Below are 25,122 nucleotides of genomic sequence, written 5' to 3' on the forward strand. Positions count from 1 at the left end.
ACAGCGCGGTTTACACCGGCCAGCAAGTCTCCTGTCGCACGTTCACGTTTCATTTCCTATCAAGTCACCTGTGAAAACCCTTCTCTTTGTCCCACTTTCTGCCTTCCAAAAGCAGTACACAAGGTCTGCATTTTTCTGTCAGAGATCGCTTCCTCAAAGCTCTCCGGTCTCGGAGTGAAATGTGTAAAACTGAGGAAAAGCTAAAAGAAAAATTGATTCTCTCTTGGTTTAGTTTTTCTTGCTATTGCTGAAGTTTTAATGCTATTAATTCTCCAGTTACCCCAGATGTCTGCCGTGCTGTTACCCTTAGAAACAATTAAAACGTATAATATTAAATACAGTCCACAACATCATTTAAGCACCGTTAGGAAAGAGAATGCTATTTTTTCTTACTTTAAAATTCTGGCACAAGTAAAACATTATCCTTAAAAACTGTTATGGAACTAACATACAGTTTTCCATTAGTATAAGAATATAGCAAGCCATCACAAAACACAGGCAGATACAGGAACAAAATAATATAATTCTTTTGCAGCCTCTGTTTGCATCAGAAAAAAAAGTTTTAAGGGGAACGTTATTATACAACTGACTATAGACTCTGAAAAAAACACTTCCAGAAGCATACACTTCATGCTTTTTGTGCAGTTCAGTTTTCTCGGCTGTCTTTGAAAAGTACAGCAGCACACCATTCAAACAGTTTTATATCAATGTGCTGTAGATTCAGAGGTCCTTCCATTTTCAGCATGCTCCTCCTGCACCCAAGGAAAAAAAATAAATGCTCAAATCCAAGCAATTTCAATTTAATTTTAACTTTATTTCCACTAGGAATGATTCCACAGTAAGAGAAAAAAGAAGCTGTCCCAGAGATGGCCATTTACAACAGCTGAAAATTCCGATTTTATTATTTTAATTAATAGAATGTTCTGCACTTGAAAAACAAACAAACAAAAACATGTTTCTGTTTTTATTATTTTATTTTACAGGAACAGAATTCAGAATTTCGTATCAACTAAAAGTTGGTTTTACTGATCAAGTTCATCTTCATTAAGCGGGCATTAACATTGTCCCTATTATAGAGTAAATGAGCTGTGAGAGCTCTGGTTCCATCTCTGCTTCTGACAAGAACATATTTAGAGGCGTTCTAGAAATTCTTCACAGTTTCTTTAAAGCAGCGTTTTAATTTCTTTAATTGTCATTGAACTGTTTTCATTCCTGCGTCTGTTGATAGAACAAAACTAACCAATTTTGTTGCTGCTTTCTTTGTTGCCTTATTTTTACGGCGTCTTGCATTCCATGATATGAGGATGTGAAATCATCAGGATGAGGATTCTCAATTCCATCCAGATCTCAAAAAAAATGTAAGTTAACATTAAAAGGTTCATTTACCATCTGGCCCCAGCATGTCTATATTATACCAGCATTTGGCTGCAAAGCTGAAGAGCTTTAATTAGAACCACTGAATGCTACCCAACATCACAAGCAGGAAGCAAATTTTAATTACGCAATTTAATTTTAATTTTTTTTTTCCAAGCACACTGATTTGTAACCATCCAAAACATTTCTCCTCATCCTACAAAAGTAGTAGTCATTTATAGATAGACCTTTACGTTCAGTCAAAACCACCACTACTATAGTTGGGAAAAAGTTCACGTTGAGAGAGCCTGAATTGAAGGACAGTGTAAGCCAGCTTTTGTTTCATTTGCATACTGGTGGGATTAGAGAAGACAAAAGATACTTTTGCTACCACATCAGTGCCTCTTAACCAGAGTCTGGTTAGATCCCTTGGGACATATCCCTGAATTTGCAGACATAGCCAGCCTCTGTTGACTTTGCTAAAGCTTCCCACTATCTAGGCTCCCTAAATTGCCTGTAATCCAGGAACTTCTCAACTCAGAACTAGACTGACAGCACTGACTTTTTACTATTATTTTTAATCTTTACTTAAAAACATATGTGGAAACCTATTCATAATCCTTAGGCGGGAAGGGATTTTTGATTACAATAGGTTTTGAGTCAGGCCCAGCAACCGCAGGGAATAATTTCCACGTATTTGTTGTAGGATGAATTTGTACTGCTGACTGCAGTAGTTCATTCTGTTGATAACTCTTTGTAAAAGAACCAACAATAAGAAAAGATCAGACTGTCGACGTAGGATATTTAAAGATATTTAGAAAAACAAGTTATCCGTTTTAAAAGTATGTTTTAACATGTAAAGAAAGAACATGAGCATTACAAGCTTTCCACAGCTATAGAAATTTGAGCTATATGGAGAAATAAATAACCAGAATCTCAAAACCAAGTTATTAATTTAATTAAAATAACACTGTACAAAATTTGAACATAGCCAAATCAGCTACATTGAGTTCATATTAAGTAAAACAACAGTCTCAAACTTAGAGAAAGTAAACATTGCTATATTAACCCTATTAACTACCACGTCACTGTGTGCTGCCATTGCTTGGTCTTCTCAGAGTTCCACTTTCAGTCAGGATCCTTATAACATTCGGAATATCAATTCCTTAGTTAAAGGCAAACAAACAAACAAGTAAAAACAGAAAATAAGTGGTTTGATGATAAAATACATTTAAAAGCACAAGTTATACTGAAACATTTAGATGCTGACATGAGTTTGGATCTTTTCTTATTAAATGAAAAATACCGTAACTGTTAACAGTCAGAATGTGCCTGGAAACTGTACCTGTATATTGCTATGAACAGCTGCGCTTGTTCAGTTAAAGGGTCTGTCTTGCCCCTCTACTCTGCCTCTGACTTTCAAAGATCTGCAGCTGATAATCAGGAAAGCATGACCAGAAGTGCTTGATTTTATCACTGTAACAATAAGTCGAAGTGTCCTCATCCGAACACAAGCAAGAAGGCCAACGTTGCTTTGATGAAACTAATGCCCATGACTTTAGGAGGGGGAGAGGAGAAGTAGAAGAAACACGGGGAGTGCTTAAGTGGCAATAATAAACATTCAGCACCCATAACCAAATGCGAAGGGCAGAGTAAGAGCAGGGCCAGCGTGCCTGATGCTTGGTGGGGTGTGGGAAGAGTATGTTCTCCCAATCTTAGATTGTCTTCAGCTCACAAAACTTTCCAAGTCTGATACCGCAGACTTCTCAGCAGCCCTCTTCCAAACACTTGCCCAGTCTGGCCCAGACAGCGAAGACAAGGACACGTGCAATATTTCTGTATCCTCAGTATCCTTTTGCTAGGAGTTCCATAGATCATCCGCCTGCTACTGCACAAAGAACCATCTCTTTTTGTCCATTTTGAAGCTGGACTCCCACACTACTCCAAGTTTATGGATCAAAAGAGAGAGGAGATAATAGAATCCTGCCTGTCATCTCCATCCACTCATGATTTTACAAATCTCTATTATAATATCTCAGCCATCTCTTCTCCAGGCCAAGAAGAGTCCTAGCTTTCTATTGCTTCTTATATGGAAGATACTCCCGTATTTTGTTGCCTTCTCTAAACCTTTGCAGCAATGAAGTCCTTTATCTGAAATAAGGCAAACAGAAATATATGCCCTATGCCAAATACAGGCAAAGAATGAGTTTATGCAATAGCAAAATGATGACTCCAATCTTGCTTTCCATTCTTTCCTTAATTCCTTGTATTTGACATATTCTTCTAATCAGTTGGTATTTCCACTGATCTGGTGAGGAGCTTTTGAAATCCATCAGTCAACCAATACTTGTAACTGTTTTGAATTTGACAAAATTTTGTCATCCAGATACTCATCCCTTTTGCCAGGTCATTTGTGAAGATACTAAACAGCACAGGTCTTAAGCACAGGCCCACAGTTCTCTACTGGAACCTCTTTTCACTCTAAAAAGTAATTGCCCGTTTGCTATCTGTTTATTATTCAAACAATGCAAGGATTTCTCTCTTTTCCCACAGCCAGTTAATTCCCTTAAAAGCCTCTGGTTAAGGTACCTATCAAAAGCTTCTTGGAATTCCAAACAGACTATATGAACTGGATCACCTTTATCCGACTCCTTTCCTGACCCCTTTCAGACAACTCCAGAAAGTCTGTAAGGAAGGACTGCTTATCACAAAAGCCATATTTATTCCCCCCCCAACCACTCTAAGCAGATCATATTTTTCCAGGTGTCCACTAATTCCTGCCTTGTTGCTCTAAACAGCTTCTATTCACTTACCCAATAGAAGCTGGCAGTTTCAAAGATCACCTGGTACTGGTTTTGGCTGGGATGGAGTTAACTTTCTTCATAGCAGCCTGTAGGGTGCTGTGTTTTGGATTTGTGGCCAAAACAGCGTTGATAACAGACCAGTGTTTGGCTGTTGCCCAAGGGTGCTTGCACAGCATCAAGGCTTTCTCTCTTTCCCACACTGCACCCTCACAATGATTAGGCAGGGGATGGGAAAAAGATGGGCAGGAGACACAGCGGGGAAAACTGATCCAAACTGGCCAAAGGGATATTCCATACATCATGGTCAGCAATAAAAACTGGGGAGGCGAGGGGGTGGGGTTGGCTTCCGAAGTGGCTGTTGCTCAGAGACTGGCTGGACGTCAGTCTGCTCGTGGGAAGTGCTGAGCGATTGTCTTTGCATCACTTGTTCCCCACCCCCACCCCCCCCCCGCTTTCCTTGACTTATTAAACTGTCTTTATCACAACCCACGAGTCTTCTCACTTTTGTTCTTCCTATTCTCTTCCCTGTCCAGCTGCAGGGGTGGGACAGTGACCAAGCAGCTATGTTCAACACACAACAAAACCCTAAAGAAAGACAAATAGACATAAAAGGGAACCACATTTGCCACCCACAAATTTTCAGGTTCCAAAGGAAGCTTTATGGGAGAAATCACTACTATCAGTAACTTAACCATTTTGTTCTGGAGGTCCCTAGGACCAGGTGATATTCATGGAAGAGTTATAACAATTTTCATGGTTTTCATGGTTTTATCTTGTCAGATTGTTTCAGAACTTCATTCCAAAGACACTCTGCTGAGTTGGTGGGGTGCGTCCACACACACGCATGCCCAAGGAGAGGTTATAGCACAGATTGCAGTCTCTCCAGTTTCTTCCACAGTGAGCACTCAGGCAAAGAATATCTTAAGCTTCTCTACAACGTACTCATCTTCAGTGTTCTTTTTTTACCCTGATGATCCTAAACTCACTCAGAGCAGCTTAGAAATGTACACAGGAAGCTTCTGAAGAAAGGGCAGCAGTTGACTGGAGACATGGGAAGGTTTAGTAGCTGAAACTTATTAGAAACTTGTAAACAAAAGAAAGACTATTTGTCTCTGTTATTATTTCTATGTTACTGTACAAGTACAGTTCTTTCAGGAATCAATAAGTAAAAATTTCTTTGCTGTTGGCATTCCCAAAACGAGCATTTCACCAGTTATATCACAGGCAAAAGATTCTCCTTTTTTCTAATAACAACGTCCTTGATTTTAGTTTACTATCTCTCACCACGTAAACGTTACTATGCACAAATGAGAAAAGAATTTAAAAAGAAATTCAGCAATTATTAACACCTTCGTGGGAAGGCAGCCGTTTTGAATTACCATTCCTAAACTGGATCCTGCAAAAGTTAAAAGGAGGGAAAAAAAGTCTCTTCAGTCCTCCTTAATACCTCAAAGTTCTTTGACTGATATAGTCCTTAGTATTTCACAGAGCTAACAAAATTACGTTATGTAAATTTTTATAGATGTGTGTATGCATGTATACGCAAATTACCTCTGAAAGCTGGATTTGCTGCTGCTATTTTGTGTAGAGTAGCAGTAACTTCCTCAACATTCATATTTCTTACACTGTTCAAAAATTCAGTAGTGATGTTGTTCTCGTATGCTGTTTCCAAAGAGGCAGTTGAAAAGTTTTGGGGTTCATCTTCATGTACTGGTAAGGACTGCTTAGCTGATCGGCTGCTTGAATAGTCTTAAAGAAGAGAAATATTGTTTTTCAGTAAGAGAAGATTCGGAAGAGTCTTCATTACTTATTTCTCTAAATAGGGCTTTTCAAAACAAGCATTTCCAGTCTGGCACAGCAGCATTGCTGGTAAGGTTCACATCTGACTTTGCTACATTTTCCTACAACCGAGAGTCGGGAATGCTTTCCATTTACAGAAAATCCTGCAGAAACAAGGGTGGGGAGGTGGGTGAAAGCTATTTCCATTATGCTTACAAAAAGGAACTAAGAGTTCCAAGTCTCATATATTATAGGTCATTGCAATTTTTGTTATGAGCATTGTATTAATTGAGGTTTTCAAAAGCTAAGCTTCCTAGAAAAAAATAAAATTGCCACCGCACAGAAAAAAAAAAATCATACAAAATAGCTTCACTAGTATTCTGGGTATTTTTCCTCTCCAAGCATAGGATTGTACTTCCTATGCTTGAGAAAAATAACCATTTGTTTATATCAAGAAGGAAACGACCTCAAAGAAATCCAAGATTCTTTGGAAAAAAAAAAAAAAAAAATCAACCAGAAGTACTGAGGCCAAGTAGCTGCAATATTCTGGTATTAAACAGAATTTTCCATCCTGTACAACATAATTTTCTTTCCACTAGCACCTTGATTGCACTACACCTGCACTAAGTCTCTTCTCCACCAAGAAGGGGAAGAAATGGGGCGGGGGGAAGCCAGAGTTAAACTTTGAAAGCTTCCTTAGAAACATTTGCCTCTGGGCAGAGGAAAGTCAGAGTCATAACTAATTCAATTTTTCCCCAAATCCTACAGTTAAGTAGGGTGAATGTTTTTGAATAGTCTGCCCTTTCTAATGTTTGTAGAGGGTGGAAGAAAACCCCCAAAACTATTAATTTACGCTACTTGACCTTGGCTTTGTTCTGCTCGTAAGTTCTGCTTTTAGAGAAGCAGGAACAAAAAGCTTACTAAAATTTATGCAAGGTTCAGTGTTAAGATTAAAGCACATTCAAGACTGCAATGCTAACATTACCAGTATCAGAGTCACTAATATCTGCTGAAGTCAGGTCAGACTGTTCTGTGGAATGTTCCAATGCGTCTTCTCCATTATATTCAGTATCTAAGATGTCCTATGAGTTTGAAAAAAAGTTGTGTTCAGAATTTCATCAAGACAATCTCTTAAAATGACAAACTACAACATTTTTAGTGATCACAAAACAAATAAGAGACCAGTATTTCTGCCACCAAATCTGAAAAATAAAAAATTTCTTTGAAAATCATACAGCTGGTAATGAACTTCCACGCATACACTGCTCATGGTATCTCTCTACATCTGAAAAAGCACTTTATTAGGCCAAGAAGTGATACTTATAGAGCCTAATTCTCAACCTGTCAGGTCTAAAAAGGAAGCATTTTACACTCAGAATAGAAGATTTTGTTAAAAAATTACCAGTTGAAAGATCACAGTTTAGAATACAAAAAAAAAATTATTTTTCTACAACTAGTAGGTTAGAAGTTACTTCAGTTAGAACTTGATTGTTTTGTAACAGATCAGATTTTGCCCTCTTTCCATATAAATAAAACAACAAAATCCTATATGGAAAAACCAACAGGAATAAGATGAAAGTAAGCTTAATGAGGAAGTGAAAAGCAGTAAATAATTAATGAGAACTATAGGCATGGAATTTATTGTGGAGAAGTACAGCCTTTGTGGCAGAAAGCAAGCCAGAAAGGAAAGATGGAATACGGTGAACAAAGATAAACTTTATAATAAAGTCCTGAATTAAGAAAGATTTTTGATGACAAAAGACAAAAAAACCCAAAAAACCCAAAAAAACAACAAATAAACCACCCCCGAAACTTTTTTTCTTGAAACGTCACCCCTGTGATTCTCTCCAACTTTTTGGCTGGTACTTACCCACATTAAGTTTTACCCACTTAAGCTCACCCTTTAAATATAAAAGTAGTTAAGTAGCTGTAGTAGTAAGATTAGCTGTTGTGGTGAACGAGAAGTCTGTTCAATACTGACAATTCTCCAAGAAATGTTGGGAAGGATAAGGAATAACGTTTCCTATGGCAAATATGTTGATCACCAACAAGAAGAAAGTTTCTACCATCCCTGTTGACAACGGGGGAACGAATGAAAAATCATCCCAAGCGTGGAAACTGTGGAGATTACAGTATAACGGAATGTAAACTGGAGGCATAGAGAACACAAGTGGCAACCACAGCAGCCTCAAATTACTCCTCAGAACAACTCCATACTAAGCCTGTGTAAAGACAGGTCAGTCAAAAGTAATAGCAGAGAGGGGGGAAAAACTGGGTTTCTAATAGTCCGGGAAGAAAGAGACCTCAAAGGGAAGAGTCCAAAGAGTAGGACCAAAAACAAAGTTGTATAAGAAAGAAAATTAATGTCAATAATGTTTGATTACACAGTGAATAAAGTGAAGGCTGGGAAAGGAAATGGATACAGAACAAGAGTGTCAGGGCAGTCAGCAGCGATGAGAAAAGCTTAAGTTAGAACTGAAAGGGAGCAAAAAGAGCAGAAAACCTTAGATGTAGGGAAAAGCATGGGGAATAAGAGACAAGATGATTTTTAGCTTCTATTAAAAGAAAAAATACCCAAACGCCTTTGAAGAGAAAGTATTAAGACTCCTCAACAGAAAAGCTATAAAACTTAGTTATTTTATCGTCACTACAAAAACTCAAGTATGTAATGGCCAAAACTTACAATACAGTTTCCACAGCAATTTTTTTAAGTGTAATTCAACTATCTATAATAATAAAAATGCATAATTACAGGAATCTACAGATTTGTAGAACAAAACCAAAACAAAATGCAAATTACCTTTTTTGATGCAGCCTGCTGACGATATTCCACTAGTGCATCTGTAAGAGTCTGTGTAACTTTTAGGATAAATGAAGCATCATCTTCATTCAGTATCTCAAAACTTTGCTAGGAAAAAAAAAAAAACCAAAAAAAACCCAACACACAATAAAAAAATCTTCCCTCTGAAAGATTAAAGTATCATCATGTATAAACAAAACCTGCAGGAACCTCATTTTTTATGTCTCTATCCTTCTGTCAGACATAGCTGAAGTTACAAAGCAAATAAAGTTTTTATTTTTAATCCCATAAATTGCGGGAGGAAGGGAGGGCAGGAGATGGAAGAGGACCCAAACAAAAGGACGCTGCAGCTACCCAAGACAATCCTTTGAAGAGGAACAACGCAAAAATATGCCTGGAAATACCTACAGAAAAATGCTTTTCCTTACGTATTTTGATCTCTTCCCAAGATACCTGCATACCAATGAACACGTACAACTTCCCTGACGCAATATAGCGATAACCCATTTCTCTAGAAAGTAGCAAAAATCCAGAACGCTACTGAATGTAAAACTATATGCCACCTTGCCTTATACTACCTACCTTCTTCCCAAAAAGCCTAAGGAAAAAGCAGTCTTTGAAACTCTGAAGCTCTAGTAGGGGAGCAAGTTCTGGTGCTAACAGCCCTCACAAAGAGAGCTACGTGCCTCAGCCTCTTGTCTGTACTAATAAAGTTCTGCTGAAAACACTTCAATGTAATAGAACTGCAGGTCTGTCCTAACAATTCAAAGTCTTCTGGATTAGAAACAAACACCTTTAAACACTCCAGACAATGGAAAAAAGTAATAAAAAAACCTAGTGTTAAATTCATATGTGACAGCATAACAGGGATTATATTCTATTTTTAACACTAATAGTATTTATCCCTCCTGGTTTGCACAAGTTATATTTAAAGAAGATCTTGTTAAAAACTAGATGGAAAGAGAAGATTAAACGTGGGCAAGGATATCTCTGCTATCAGGCAATAAAAGAAATAGAATTATTTTAATGACAAAGCTGAGCAGACTGATTTTCACAGTTAAAAAATTACACACTATGGCTATTTATTGAACAACTGGAATTATTCCATGATATGAACAGCAAGTCTGAAAAGATACTTGTAAAATTACTTTCCAGTACATAAGAAGCCTTTTGAATCCAACAACAATGGGAACACATAATGCAGCTTTTAAAAAAAAATGACTGTAGATGCTAAACAGTTTTCAAACTTCCCAAAACAGAACATTGTTCCCATCACGTTCCCAATGGTCCTCTTTTGTTCTTGGAGGACAATCATACTAAGCAAGAGGATGCCTCAAAACAAATTCAAGTTTTATTAGCAAGGTGCAATCTTTACACCTAATAATTCCCTATTAAAAAGGGGAAAAAAGATTTTATGATAGTTAATAGTGCTTAAATTACCATGCAGTAGCTGAGTCACAGCAACTATCAGTAAAGATTTTCGTACAGTTTGTCAATGATGCTTTTAATAAAATCACCACTTCTGTATGCAAGACCACAAATGTTGTTAATACATCTAACTGGCAACTGCTAGTTTTTTATTGATTGTATCTCTGCTGTGAATGTGTACATAATACAGATTTTCAACAACTGAACAGAACTCAGGTGTTCTGCCACTTTACAAAGGGAATAGGTATGGTTTTTTTAGTTTATTTTTTGTTGAAGTATAAAACTTGGATTTTATTTCTTAAAAATCGCTTCTTTCCTTTCTGCATACCTCAGATATTTTTCTTCATGCTGCTTCCTTCCATTATTGAATTACATCTTTCAAATTCCTCATTTGAAAATGATAGACCAATTATAAAAGGCAAAAAAAAATTTAAAAGGTCATTTTAATTAAGCATGTAGTTCAGAAAAATGCATTCATTTTCAGTGCAAGTCATTCCTCTGACAGTAAACCAGTACTTTGGCAAAAACCCTGTCTAGAAATTTTAGAATGAATAGATGTATTATAAATTCAGTGATATTAATTTTATTCTGAATTCTACCTTCTGACAAAATATGTTGTTAGATTAGCAGACTGCCTGCATTTTGGCTTTCATGTTACCTGTTACATTTTAAAACTTAGTAATTCTGTGAATTTTTTCCCAAAAATTACATTGCAAGGTAAGATTTAACACTCACCAAATAACCCAACAGTTCTTCTTGACTAGTGAATTCTTCAGGATTTGCTGTAAATTCTTGCTGTTTAATATTAAAAAAAAAAAAAGTCCAGAGATCAATTATGTGCAGTACTTACAACTAAAATTAAACAGTAATTATTATTATGGTTATTCTAGATTCTTGCTCTAATTAAATTGTGTGTGCTTGTATGAAACACGTACATGTGTCTTCATGACAAAGTAGGAAAAAAACCTTGTTCTTAATAGTTTTGCTTAGTAACTTGCAGCTTATTTATTGTCAATAATATTATTAATCTGAATAAGCAAAAGCAAACACCATTGCCAATCATATAATAAAGTACTTATTTCCCCAACTATTTGTAAACTGGAGCAACCCATTAATGGAAAAATATTCACCTCCACTTCCTTGTTTTCTTCCTGTGATTGTTTACTGGTCTCACACCTTAAGACAGAATAAATAAATAAACAGTATACAGTTGGTTGATCTATCAAAAAAGTGTAGCCAGTCAATAACTGATAATCAGTTTAAATTCCTGACTCACTACTACTACAGTAGTTCTGACACACCCTGAAAGGTCCCATTATTTCCTCGCAGAAATCCCAGTGGTCCCAGATATCATCGTAAAAATTATTTACGAGCGGTTTTTTTAGTGTGATTAGCTAGTACATGCATTCTAAAACCCAGAGTTAAGAAAAAAGTTTGACATTGGTAGTAAAAGCTGTAAGCTTTTTGTATGCATTGCAGAAAGACAAGGCCTCTAATTACAGTATGATTTTTACCAGCACTTCACAAACTTGCCTTTACAAAAATTCAGCTAAAAAAAGAAGCATTTTACAATGTAGCCACAGAGATACTGAGCATGCAAAGATTCATATGACTAAACGTTACTAACCCATATTTGCGCTGTTCTGCAACTACAACTACTATAGATGCGTTCCATCCTTTTGCAAGCCCAGGAACCAGGGCTGAGAGTGCTTGTCTTTTTTAAATTAACCAAAACCATATGACTGCCAAGCCTAACCCCCCTCTTTCTTGATATCTTTCTTAGGAATCAAAAGTGTAGTAAAAGCAGATGATACGTTTAATGAACTCAATTTACATCTTCAGATGACTGTCTGCGCAGAACTTCGCTACAAAGAAATTCACAGTAATAGAAATTCTCAGACTGATATTGCAGAATCTTTAAGCGGAAACATCATTTGACTGCTTGCTATCAATGAGAATCTGATCTTATTCCTTTTAAGAAACTATATATTGAGTTCATATCTCTCAGAAGTCTCACAAAAATAAACAGTAAAGGAACAAGCTGAAGTCCTAATTTAGTAACTCGCTTCCAAATCAGTCTCTCACTGAAACACCTGGCTGCTTATAGTTACCCAGGATCTAGCTGAAAAACTGGATTAAAAGAACAACATTAAGTGATTTTCCAGAGGATGCTGTTCTTAAAACTTAAAAGTACAGGCCTGCAAAATAAGGATCACTGTCAGGTAGAAAAAGACAGCAGCACTTCCAGTTGTGGATGTCTGAGCTTTTATTAGTTCCCTATTTTTGATGTTTTCCCAAACTAGTTCACTCTGCAGATTAAGAACTGTTACAGTTATTTGAAAGCCAGACAAATGAACACAAAGATTCATAAACCTGGACTGGAATCTGGTTTCAATTAATCCTTTTCCTCAACGGTTGCCCCATAGAGAGGCAGAAGTCCTACAAAAAGACATTTCAGGAACAAGAAAATTTCTCCTTTTACTGGGTAACAGTAAACAAGCAAAAGATGTTAGCCCTCCATGTCTGGGAGAGATATTACTGGTTGGAAGTTAAGAAACTAAGAATGTCATTAGAGCAAAATCAAAGAACTAATTGTTGGAACAAAAGTCTTATGTTTGGGTTGATGTGTGCATATCCCTTATTGAATACTTTCCTGCGGTTCCTGGTGTTGCACAAAGATGACTGATGTTGGAGATATCCCCCTCGCACAAAGGCTGACAGTTCAAATTGAACTCAGAATACTGCTATTAATAAAGATGTTTACAAACAGCAAGCACAGTTTCACCATTTTAGAACCACACACAATACTTCTGAGGTCACTTTACATACACCAGGTTTTCTGTTGATGAGAGAAGTTTACAGCTGAGCACAATTTCAGAAGACAAGCATTTTACTATTCTAGTATGCCTTTCTTTGTGACAGCACACTGTATGCAAATCCAGCGTAGACAGTTATCATCTACATTTTCCTTTGAGTAAGTTTAAAGGGGTTTGGGTTTTGGGGGCGGTGGATTTTTTGTTTGTTTGTTTTACTTTTCTGAGTTGTTGCCTTTGCTGCCTTCTTCAGTCTGGTTGCCTCTGCTGCTTTCAATAGCCTTATTAGGTTCAACCTTCTCATCTGGTTTTGCCTGTTCTTTCTGACTTTTTTCCTGCTCCTCTTGAACATTCTTTTCATCTAAAACAACAAAATCAGTATATTTAGTAATGGTTTTCCAATATTTAAATTTAAAAGTATTCTTTGCTTATAATTTTTTTGAAAGATAACATCAATAAAACCTGAAGGTGAAAGTAAGGTATCTGTGAAGAAATAAAATAAAAACTGAACCTAAAAATCAAAGATTTGGTTCAGCCATGAAGCACAAGTTTGTATTTCTGATCAGAAATACGCTGAATAGTTATAATGCATTTAGACAGAACCCTAATCTCACCTTTGATATTAAGTCTACAACAAAGCCGCAACTTCTGATGTTTCTTCAGTTACATGGCGTTCACTGATTTTTATATTTAATTCTGGTTTTGTTTTCAAGAAAATAAGCAAAAAAACCCTATCCAATCTATTTCCTTTTTATTCTTGTGCTCTAAACAAACAGTCTGGCATGCAGCTATTCCCATTTTTTTTTCCTGACACTGAAGAACAGCTTATGTGCCCAAAAAGAGTCTGTGCTTTCCACCAAAAATACACATAGTAAAAATTTCTAATCATGAATCTTGTCTTGTTTCTGTTCCAACATATCCAGCGACGTTAAGTAAAACTGGACTGGTTTCTTCACAAACACTAGGATTCTTCTTTCCTCTGCCACAGACCCCAAACCCATCCACACACTGCACAAATTCACCTTCTATAGCAGAACGTAACTATAGAGGCTATAAACAGGCACATACAGAGTAAATAATTCATGCATTAGTGAAAGTTAAAAAAGATTAATTGAAAAAAAAAAATCATTTTTCTCTTACCTTGAATAGGGTCTGGCATTTTTCCATCCTCATTTTTACAATCCGTTTTTTCTTCATTACCAAGTGACATATCCACGTGCTGAACTTTAGCTTTTGAAGGGCTGTCATCTGCACTAGGATCTAAACAAACATGCTTGAAATGTAGCACAACGGACATTACCTTGATAGAGGAGGGTTCTAAAACTGCACTTCAATTTCAACTAGCTCTGCTTCTGTGCACTATTAGTTACAAACATTAAGAATAATTTTATGAGCATTATTATGTGAAAGCACATTAAATAGGAACTACAAATTAATAACAATGTTTTAAATATTTTATACCCTGCTTATAATTACATACATAAATTTCTTAAATGATGTAAATATAGTAGAATGCCATATAACCATGTGCAAAATTAGACACGTTAATCAATAGGTTACAGTCAAGAAACGTAATTTGAATAGTATTCAACTTATTTCAAAACACTTTCCTAGATTCGAAATGGATATCTTTCCTTTTCAGGGTATGACGCTGCTAATCTAGATTGTTACAGAAATAATCTTCTCATTACTTCTATTGAGCTATTTTAAGACACCATCATTTACATACTAACACACATTAAAATTAAGCGCATTAGTTTTAATTCAAATCTTTATTTTTCATGCAGGTCTGAGAATGAGGGTCTCGTAGCAATTTTTAGCTATTTCCTAAAGTGGCATGCAATTTGCCTGTCATACTGTCTGTCCGTCTGGATGACACTGTACTACAACGAGTTTTGAAAGATTTAAACTGAGCGGAGGAGTCTCACAGACACCATGTTCCTACAGTTTTGTGAGCATCAATGGCTAGTAAAACAGGAAGTTTTCTTTCACAGGTAAGAGCTATAGCTACCCTTTAAAAATTCTGTCTGGCTTTCCAGACTGCAAATTAAATACACGCATGGAGCTCCAACCTGCTGCTTTTGCCCATTTCACCAAAATGCTCGTGAGCAGTTGGCACTGTGGAGACTACAGCAGTTACCAGATAAAAAAGAAACCATAGGTAAAGGATCCTGGGAAGTGAGAGGGACTGGGATGGAAAGAGGGAGAGAGAACAAAGCCATATAAAACAGGTGTCTCTGGTTATGTTGCCTATGGAAGACCTTGTTCATCCATCAAATTTTCAATATAAACCATACAAAATGCAGCTTAGAACATAAGCGCACACTACAGTTACTGACCAAATCTTTCTATTTGCCCTTAAATCAATCTGATTTAGATCAAAGGGAGTTTACCCAAATTAGAAACGTACAATTTACATCCCACTGAACACACTTACATTCTTGCCATCTCCTCCTCATTATCGGAGCATCTGTAACAACCTAAAAATAAAACCCACTTATGTTAGCTATTTTGTAGATAAAATTATTCCATAGGTCTTTCATCAGAGGTAAATATTTATTTTTTTACTGATATATGACCAGTAGTGTTAAACACACAAGTGTAAATCCCTGAATGTATATTAATAAAGTCAGTCAGTCAGTTACCTGGACACTTATTTACCACAACTAAATTTTTGTTAGAGCTAAAAAAAAAAAAAAAAAAATCGAATAGCTGGTTTCAGAAAATGTAGCAGTAAAATTAAACCAGGTTATGCTCGCTCTATTTATTAGTCTCTTAAATCAAGGATGGATTTACTATGGATGTAGTGAAACTGTTCCTAGAAAAACAACAGTCTACAAAATATAGATGGAATTAATTATTTCTATATCCATCAACATAAACCTCAAGTAAAATATACAGTCTTGAATCAAGAAGAAATTTGAATTAAGTAGGTCAAAAAAAAAAAAAATTTGCTGCCAAGTCAGTTTTGTTTTTCTTGTTAAGCAGAAGTTAAAAATGAAGGATATGCAGACAGATTGAATTTGATAATCTGAAATCTCTCCTTTCTAGAGCATTCACTCTAGAAGAAAGACTTGATCTTCCAATATTCCCATACTTTTATTTTAATCAAAAAAGAGTCGGATCAGTACAGGCTCTCATCCTTGAGCCTAGCTGTGATAGTATTGCACAGAAAGAAACATGGCTCTTTTTTCAGATGAGCAGGACATAGCGAGCTTAAACACAGTAGCATTGTGAACTCCACTTTGAAGCGAGACATAGCCTATGCACATTAAGTAGCATTAGCAAGAGATCTTGCCAAAAAACACTGCTTAACAAGCAGGATGTTGACAAACATTGGAATTGATGGAGAAAAAGAAATTAACGTATACCATAAAGAACCTTGTCAATATCCTGCCCAGATAAAGGTGGTAAACATTTCTAAATACTACTGTGGTGTAAACATCAACAGAGAGCAATATGAAGATACCTTCATAAAAACACGCTTCTAAGGGTGCAGCTCCCCAAGAATTCAAGCCTGTGGTGCTGTGATCCTATGGCATTGCTGATAACCTTATATCCACCTGCAGATTCCCACATTTCCCTCTGTACTACCAGAATTTTTACCTGGCTCCTCTGAGAATTGCCACAAGGTGCTAACAAAGCAGAAACTAATTCAGAAAAGTCATAGTTTCCTAGCAACAATGAAACAAGTTATTTTACACGCACACGCCCCCAGCTGGGAATCGATTAAATATTAATATAGATATTTTGTGTTATTTGTGCACTCTAGAGTCGTATTTTTGTAGACTCAGGTAGCAAGAGTATTATTTCAAACGAGAAATACTTATGATGGGAGTGACCAATGGGAAATTGTGTCCAGAGTAATCCTGGAAAAATTATTAAGATGACAGAAAGCACTTGTAATAAAGGTTAAAAAAGCAAGATTTTCCTACCATCCAAAGCAGATCTGCCCACCATAACAGAAATTACTTTTTTTCTTTTTTTAAATAAATATGAAACTTCTGGAATTCTTAAAGAAATGTACCTTTATTTGTTTTCTTCCTTCTTTCTTCTCAATCGTTAATGCAACTTGCCTAACTTTTCTGTTCAGTTCGGAGCCTTTACCCTTAACTTCATCAGATTCTGCTATCTCAGGATAATGTTGTTTCTAGAAAATACGGAAACGCAAATCCTGAAGTCACACTTTATCCTATGCAAGTCTTTCCAGACCTAGCACAGCTAATGATCATAGGAGATAAGTCAACCTTTACAAATATATAGCAGAACTTTCTAAAATGATTATTTATAGAATCACAGAATAATTTAGGGAACTGAAGCCAAATCCTCTGCTCAAAACAGGGTTGACACTGAACGCTGACCTGGTTGCACAGGGCTTTGTCCACTTGGGTCTTAAAATCCTGTGACTACAGAGATTCCCTCATCTCTCTGGGCAACCTGCTCCAATGCTTGACTGCCCTCACAGTGAAAAACTTCTTCCTTATATCAAGTACGAAACTCCCGTGTTTGAATTTACGCTACTGCCATGCACTTCCATAAAGGCCTGATTCTGCCATCTTAATAACCTGAGGTATTAGAGCGCTACCGTTAGATCCCCCTGACACTTTTTCTTCTCCAGCCTGGAGAAGCCCAATTACCTTAACCTCTCCTCACAGGGCAAGTGCTTCAGCTCCCTGACCATCTTGGCAGCTTTCCACTGGACTTGCTCAATTTCATTAATAACTTTCTTGTCTGCAGTAGCACAAAACTGGACACAATATTCTAGATATGGCCTAAAAAGGATCAAGAACAGGGGAATAATCACTTCCCTTGATCTACTGGCTATAGTCCTGTTAGTATAGCTCAGCTTGCTGTTAGCATAGCTCAGCTTTCTGTTAGCCTTCATTGATGCCCGGGTACACTACTCATCTTAAGCTTGCTGTCCACCAGGACCCCCACCTACTTTTCAGCAGAGCAAATTCCAGCCTTTTAGTCTCCTGCCTGTCCCACTGCCTAGGGTTAATCCATCCCAGGTGCATGACTTAAAAGTTATCCTTCTTGAATTATTATATTTTATAGTATTTAAGAATATAACAGAGATGCAGTTAACAAGCATAAGATTCAGAATTGCAGGAAACGGTTCAAAGTAAACAAGAAATACAAGAGCTGAGAATATCAAAACCACCAATACAAGTCTCACTCAGCACATACATCGGAATTAATGACCAGAATCAGCATGATGTTTATGGAGGATATCCTTGCAGACACATCACAATACACACGATAACAACATTAGCTCTAAAACTGCCTCAAAATGCCATATGAACTCAACAACTTTCTATGACTTTAAGATACGTGGGGTAGAATACCAACTTTCAGCAGGTATTTTATGGAAAGTATCAAAATACTTTTCAGAATATTGCTTTCTCAGTCTTGTTTAAACCCATCCTGAACAAATATATTGAAGTAAACATTCAAAGACTGGATAGCTTCATTTCTGTAAACATACTGAGAAAAATTAACAATTCAAAGTAAAATGTATTTAAGCATTCGTGGGCTGACATGAACGTTACGAGCTTTGCAAATTTCCAGAAAACAGGCACAGAACTTACATGGCTTGTCCAGCCACAAAACTGGGAATAAAACTTTTTTTTCCCCCCCCCCTCATTCCAAGTCACAGCCTCTCTCCAATACATATCATGTTCATTTATAATTATGTTCCTTTTAGTCTAAAGCATCTGAAACATGGAACAATTTCTTCATTGATCCAGTTCTTTAAGATAATACAAAATTTAGCCAAAAACCTACTTCTAGTCAATTTTAGCCGTGGATTTCACTATTGGCACTACTGGTCAACCAAAACAGAATAAACTAAAAACTCGGTGTCAGCCATGGACAGGCATACACGTTATTGATGCATAAACCAAGTTGCACACTTGCAACACAAACACACACATTTTCACAAACGCTTATATAAAACCTTTTTTTTTTTTTAATCATAATATGAGTAGCAAATTCTCTACTTAAATTATTATATAAAAAAAAAACCAAACCAAAAATCTTTACTTTAAAAACTTACCAGGTATGCCAGTCTATGCTTGGAACCACAAACGTGCATGAACATGTTACTCAGTCCTGTTTTACAGTGGCACAGTTGACATTCATAGAGAAAAGGGAAATTGTCTTTTGATCGGTATTCAATTATATAATTAAGTCCTGTATTGGTAAAAAAAAAAAAAAAAAAAAGTTAGGAAATCGGATGTTTGCTGAGACAAATAATCAGTGCTAGTTACAAAAGAGACATTAAATGAAACTTTAATGGAAACACGCCAAACATGTGAACCAAGAGTTTCAGAACCATCATTCTTTTGTTATTTTATCTTTTTTTTATCTTTTGGGTGTCTACACTTCCTCAACACCAAAGGTAGAAAACTGAATTTCTTTAAGACACCTTATGTTTACTGCATAGAACTTGGCAATTTTTTTTTTTTTTAAATCACCTAAAAAATTAATAGCAACAATTCTTTTGTAACTATTTAGAAGGGAATGTATTTTAATATATGCCTTGTAGCTATTTTTCCTGTCCACTTCTCTCTCCCTTCCCTCCACAGGATTAGCAGTTAAATTGCAAAGAACAGTAACAATCATTTAAGTCAAAGTTTCTTTTTGTCATATCACCTTAGATTGTGTCTAGAGCATACTTTCAGCCTGTGGTATCTACCCTAATAAAAAATATTCCAGGCCAAATCCAATGATTCTGTCACTAAGATCAGTCACTTTCATACCATACTACTAGGCACTCAATGTAAACTTAGTAAGATTTTATTACACATTATCTAATTTTACATTTTAAAAAAAATTACTCAGTACTCTTTAAAGGTAAATATCACACAAGCAAACAATTCAGTATTAAAAACCCTCACCAAGTGCAGGTTCTGAATCTTTACACGTATTCAGCTGTTCTTCCAAGGTCTGTCCGTGAAACCTCTCTGGCTCAGTTTGCACTGTAAGATAAAATCAATTTTATGTAATCCTACATCATCCATCTGTCAATCAGTCTTCAAAGTTTCAAGTCACGTCACAAAAACCCTCCAAAATTAAACGAACTCCTGAGTTTCACCTTTGGCCTAGAGAAAATATGCTGAGAAGTTCATATTCAAGTGAATGCCCGCTTATACATGGCCCCACATCACAAACTAAGTCAGTTGTTGACAAACATTATCCCCCCAATGCTATTTTCATTCTTTTTATAGCATTTTGTTTGCAAATATTGTTTTAAGTGTTATTAAAAAAATATTACTGCAGGTGGAAAATACAATGAACAGAAATGAATTCCCAATGACCTGCTAAGGTCTAGACATCACTTATAACACTGTACCTCAAAACATTTTATTTCTTTTTTTTTTTTTTCCTATTAAACATTCTTACCATAATCAGGAAGTTTTACAGGTGTTTTCACTTGCTCCCCTGAGCCACTTGCAGTTTTGACTAAATAAAAACAAACCAGAAGTGGAAATAAAATTGTAAGTACACAAACCAATTTGGTATGATAATGGATTTTTTTAAAGAAAACTCTTTGAGCTTTTGGTGACATAAGATAAACAATCTATGTTTAGTTTTGAATGTACTATGAGATTTTTTTTTTTTTTTTTGCAAAAAATGGTCAAAAAACATTTACTCCAAACAATAACAAAGTTATTTGACATCAGGCAATTCAACGAAGCAGACAGAGAGGAAGACCAACGAAGCCACTAGTTACCACACAACATAGGTTCAAACACACATCACAAAATTAAATTACTAAATGGTGGCTTAAATTGCAAGTAACTTTGGCTGTAATGTAATTTATATAGAAGACAACCTTCAACAAGGGAAAAGCCTGACTGATTCACCATGGTGCAAATATCTTTTATTCTATAATGAGCAAAGCTTCATTTCATAAATTTCAGGACTACTGTAACACAATACATCACAGCAATTCAGTTTAAATCCACAGAACTTGAGGTGCTTAAACTGCCAGCCCACATGCTGCCTGCCAGGGCACTTGACTCAGCCCATAACCTTCCCATCTTTTTGAAAAGTTCTGTACCTATCCTCTCCCCAGTCAAATATTTTTTTCTGTCCACACATGGCATATCATAGGGCTGGGGCTGCAGAACCGTAAGAAAGGTAGGACAGAGGTGACCACGTAACATGATCTGCCATTGAGGAACCTGGAGAGAAAGTGACATGAGATTCTGTGTGTTTGGGAGTGGAATGCCAAGCATGCAAAGGAAGCAAGTTGCTATTCCTTGAATAGAGGCTTCATGCACTCACTATAGGACAAGAAGAGTAGAATTTCAGAAATTCAGAAAGCTCAGCATTTTATTATATGGTAATAAAATAAATAAATAAATAAAGCAGTACCTGAAACAACACCAGCTAATGGCAAATTTGATTTTTTTCATCTCTTAAGTGCCCCTCAACCCTGTTATTCTCCTGTTGCGAGTAATCTCTTACTAAAACATCAGATATTCATAAAAAGTTGAGCATAAGGCTTACAATAAACCCTAAATAGAAGGTGTGATTCAGAAGGCTTCAGCCTATACTACCACATCAGAAAGAGTCACATATGCTTTGATTAGAGAATCTTCATTAAAACTTTTCTTGAGTATTTAAGTTACAAACTATATCGTGTTGACAACTGATAAAGTTGCCAGCTCATTCCTGCCAATTAGATTTTACTTAATACTGCCTGCATTACCACCAACCTTCTGAAATGATCTTAATGAAAAGATCAGAAGAGTAAAAGAAAAAAAATAAAGTGTTATAAAGATAAACCTACAGAGATTCTAATAACACAAATCACATTCTGGTCACTAGAACTCATCAAGTTTTTTAGTGGCAAACCAATCCTTTAAAAAAAAAAAAAAAAAAAAAAAAGAAGAAATAAAAAGACATGATGACTATCTTCCAATTCACCTCTAAACGTTTCAGGGCATCCATTTCAGCAGCATCGAGCTGCTAAATATTTAAATTTGCTTTATAGTCTGTACAAAAATTCCCAGACTGGGTAGGTGCAATGACTGTGTATACTTGGGCCACAACTTTCAAACCAAATTCTAGTAGCAGTGCACTGTAGAAGCCTGTAAATACATTTTGGTGCATCAAGAAACAGAAGTAGGAGAACAATTATGAACATAGTTAGACCTTCATTCCTTCTGGAACTAGACCAGTTCATAAAGACCTGGGGAAGGTTTAATGATATATTAAACCTATTAAAAGTACTTTGCTTCAGCTAATTAAGGTATTTTTAATAAGCTCTTTTAAAAAACAAATATACATACAGAAAAAAGTATGTCTACATGCTTTAAGAAGCATAGTTTTTTTAAAATGCATTTTAAATCTCGAAGGTCTCTAAGGTCTTGAATGCTTTAAGGTTTCTCAAAACTTCAATGTCAGTGATTCGTAGTATTGTAGCTAGCTCTTTTTAATAAACTTTGCATACCTCTTGCTTGTATTGTTGATTGATTTCTGTAGGATTAGACAGATATGTCATTAAAGAACACAAGACAGGTCTTAAAGCACAAATCTTGAGAAAGTCTTTTTCTTGTTTGTTTCATAAGCAACTACATTGGGGTGGAGAGAAAGGTGCACCTATAGAACAGAGTAGGAAGTACAAAATCTTGCACTTACCAATGCCATGAGCTTTCAGTGCTTCTTCAACCTAAGTTACCAAGTCATCAACCAACCAGGAAGAAAGACAGACACTTAAGATTCAAAAAATAACAATGCGAACATTTAATTATTTATAAAATAAGTTAGATTAACACCAACACCACAGATTATCGCAGGTGAATAGACAATTACATGAAACGTTAAAGAGACATACATCTTTTTTTCTAGATTGTCTATGATTTAAATAATTCCATTCTGCATTTATTAGCAATAGTATTCTCACGTATTGTCTTTGCTAACCCAGAATACAAGACACAAAGTTGTAACAACATTTTCTGATAAGACTAATGTACAAAAACTAAGTTCTACTTTATTGCAGTAAACAAAATAGTAAAGCAACAAAACTAGCTGAATATCTGAAATTGCATGTTTTAACACTACATTAAAAATCAGATTTCAAACCCATATTCTATTGCTAAATAAATCTAAAATCTGACAAAAGGTGCATTCAAAAACTGATCTTACCGTCTTGTGTTTGAATCCAAGGAAGTGAGTCTGCAAGTTTAATGCAGAAGCACACCAGATTTTGCAAATCTAGGTTAAAGAGAATAAGTTTTTCTAGCATTGGGCACAAACCAACAGAAAAAAAATACCACTGATATCAAAACAAAACAAATCTGCTATCAAAATGTCAGTATAGGTAAGTTCTACAAAAGCACTATTCCTCCAAAGACACACTAAAGCAGCTTCTAGAACTTTTCTTTATGAGACTCCAAGACCACCCAAATACAGTTCAATGAAAAGGACTCTCCACATCACATAAAAATTTCAGATGTCTCCAGAATCCTGCAAAAATCTCATAGCATATTTTTGTGTGGATAAGTAAAGACAGATCCAAGATCTTCCTCACACACCGTTAACCAAGTCTGAACCAGAGGCATGGTATAATTATAACAAGCCAGTACACCTGTCTAAGATGAGCCAGTTCTCCTCAGTGCTGCATCCGGACTAACACTCTCATCAGTTTGGGGCCTGCCTCACTCACGTGCATAATAAGTTTTCCAGTCACAGCTGGTTTATGCCTGGGCCGGTTCAGAACAGGAGCAGATTAGGTTTAAATTCATATGAATGCACAAAGCAGTCCAAATATTTTCTTCTCCTCTAAAAGAATCAAGGTGCTAAAAAAACCAAAGTGCAACAGCAATAAATCTGAGAACCAGATAAACTAGGATTTTTTTTTTTTCCCCGAACAGGAGCTGCAGTTGAATCTTCCACTGTAAAAGAATGCCTTTATTTAAAAACATAATATTATTAAAATTATTCATTTTAGTAAGTTCGTTCCTGACACACATCCAAGTCAAACATGACAAAGACAGCAAAATAAGCTCAACTCCAGTGCTGTTTATCAATTTTGCTCAAGAGAAAAAAAAAGTTCACACTTAGTTTGGTCCAACTTTACCAAAATGATTTTGTATTAGTTACAGTTTTCAGTAAGGGATACTTACATTGCAGTAGAAAGGGTTTACTTGCTTCTTTATCTGAGCTTCAGGGTCCATATTTGATCTTTAGATGATAAGGAAGCTCTAGCTAAATTGCAAAAAGATTGCAAACTCTTACTTTAGCTTCACAAAATCATTCATATTCTTGTTCCACCTATTTAAGGGTCATGCATGTTCCAGTTTTAATTCGCCTCTTTGTTTAATTTAATGCACCTCACCTTCCGTTACATTCAACCTTTAAATCTCCAGGCTAGCGATCATATTTTTGACTGGAGAGCAAAAGTACAGTGTGGAAAGAACAATTCTTCTCCAAGAGTTTCCCTCAGGAAACACAAAGCCACCAGAAGATCACGCACACCCCGAAGCAAAACTAATCCGAACTATTCCCAGCTTCCCCCCTTCTTTTCCTGGGATTGAAACGCGCGCACGGGCCGGGACAGATGACACACAGCGGCAACAGCCAGGCACGCAGAGCCCGAAGTATGCCTCTGGAACAAGGACACGACGGGGTTGTGTGAAGAAAAGCACGCTCCCGCTCCGGACCGCGGCGGGCAGGAGCTGCAAACGCCACGCCAACAGAGGCGCCGGGAAAGCGAGCCGCCCCCCGGGCCGCCCGCGGAGCTGGCCCAGCACGACGCGGGGAAGTGGCCTTGCCGACACTTCCAGCTCTGCCGGGGAGGGGACGGGCACCTGCTCCCTCAAGGAGCCGAGGAAGCCGCCGGGCCGCCGCCGCACCCAGCTTACCCCAGCCCCGGAGCGGGCAGCACCCGGAGGAGCCGAGGGAGCCGGCACCCAGCGCCCACCGGCGCTGCCCGGCCGGCTCCCTCCCGCCGACCCGCAGGAACCGCCGCCGCCGCGGCTCCCCGCTCCTCCTCAGGCGGCCGCGGAGGGGAGGGGACTGAGGGAGAGCCAACGCGCGCGCCTCCCGCCAGCCGCTCGCTCCCTCGCGCGCGCCCGCCGTTACGCTCCCAACCGCCGCCGCCGTCGGCGGAGCCCGGGGCGCAGCGGGC

At 37.0% G+C, this 25,122-nt stretch overlaps 1 protein-coding gene across 1 annotated transcript; it reads right to left on the reverse strand.

Moving 5' to 3' along the window:
* Nucleotides 1–953: 953 nt before the first annotated feature.
* On the reverse strand, nt 954–25,106 carry LOC148057409 (uncharacterized). Its single transcript, XM_087758349.1, has 17 exons — nt 24,857–25,106; nt 24,119–24,200; nt 23,139–23,207; nt 22,632–22,662; nt 20,385–20,444; nt 19,880–19,960; nt 19,036–19,172; nt 17,005–17,127; nt 15,415–15,457; nt 14,118–14,237; nt 13,197–13,338; nt 11,295–11,340; nt 10,900–10,959; nt 8,737–8,844; nt 6,922–7,018; nt 5,709–5,906; nt 954–2,518 (listed from the first exon to the last, which is right to left on the reverse strand). The coding sequence occupies exons 2-17, from the start codon at nt 24,167–24,169 to the stop codon at nt 2,439–2,441; spliced, it is 1,446 nt and encodes a 481-aa protein (XP_087614475.1). The 5' UTR covers nt 24,170–24,200; nt 24,857–25,106; the 3' UTR covers nt 954–2,438.
* Nucleotides 25,107–25,122: the final 16 nt, after the last annotated feature.

Source organism: Nipponia nippon, unplaced genomic scaffold, assembly GCF_047370975.1.
Source record: "Nipponia nippon isolate SJK-2023a ecotype South Korea unplaced genomic scaffold, ASM4737097v1 scaffold_1, whole genome shotgun sequence".
Taxonomy (NCBI): Eukaryota; Metazoa; Chordata; class Aves; order Pelecaniformes; family Threskiornithidae; genus Nipponia; species Nipponia nippon.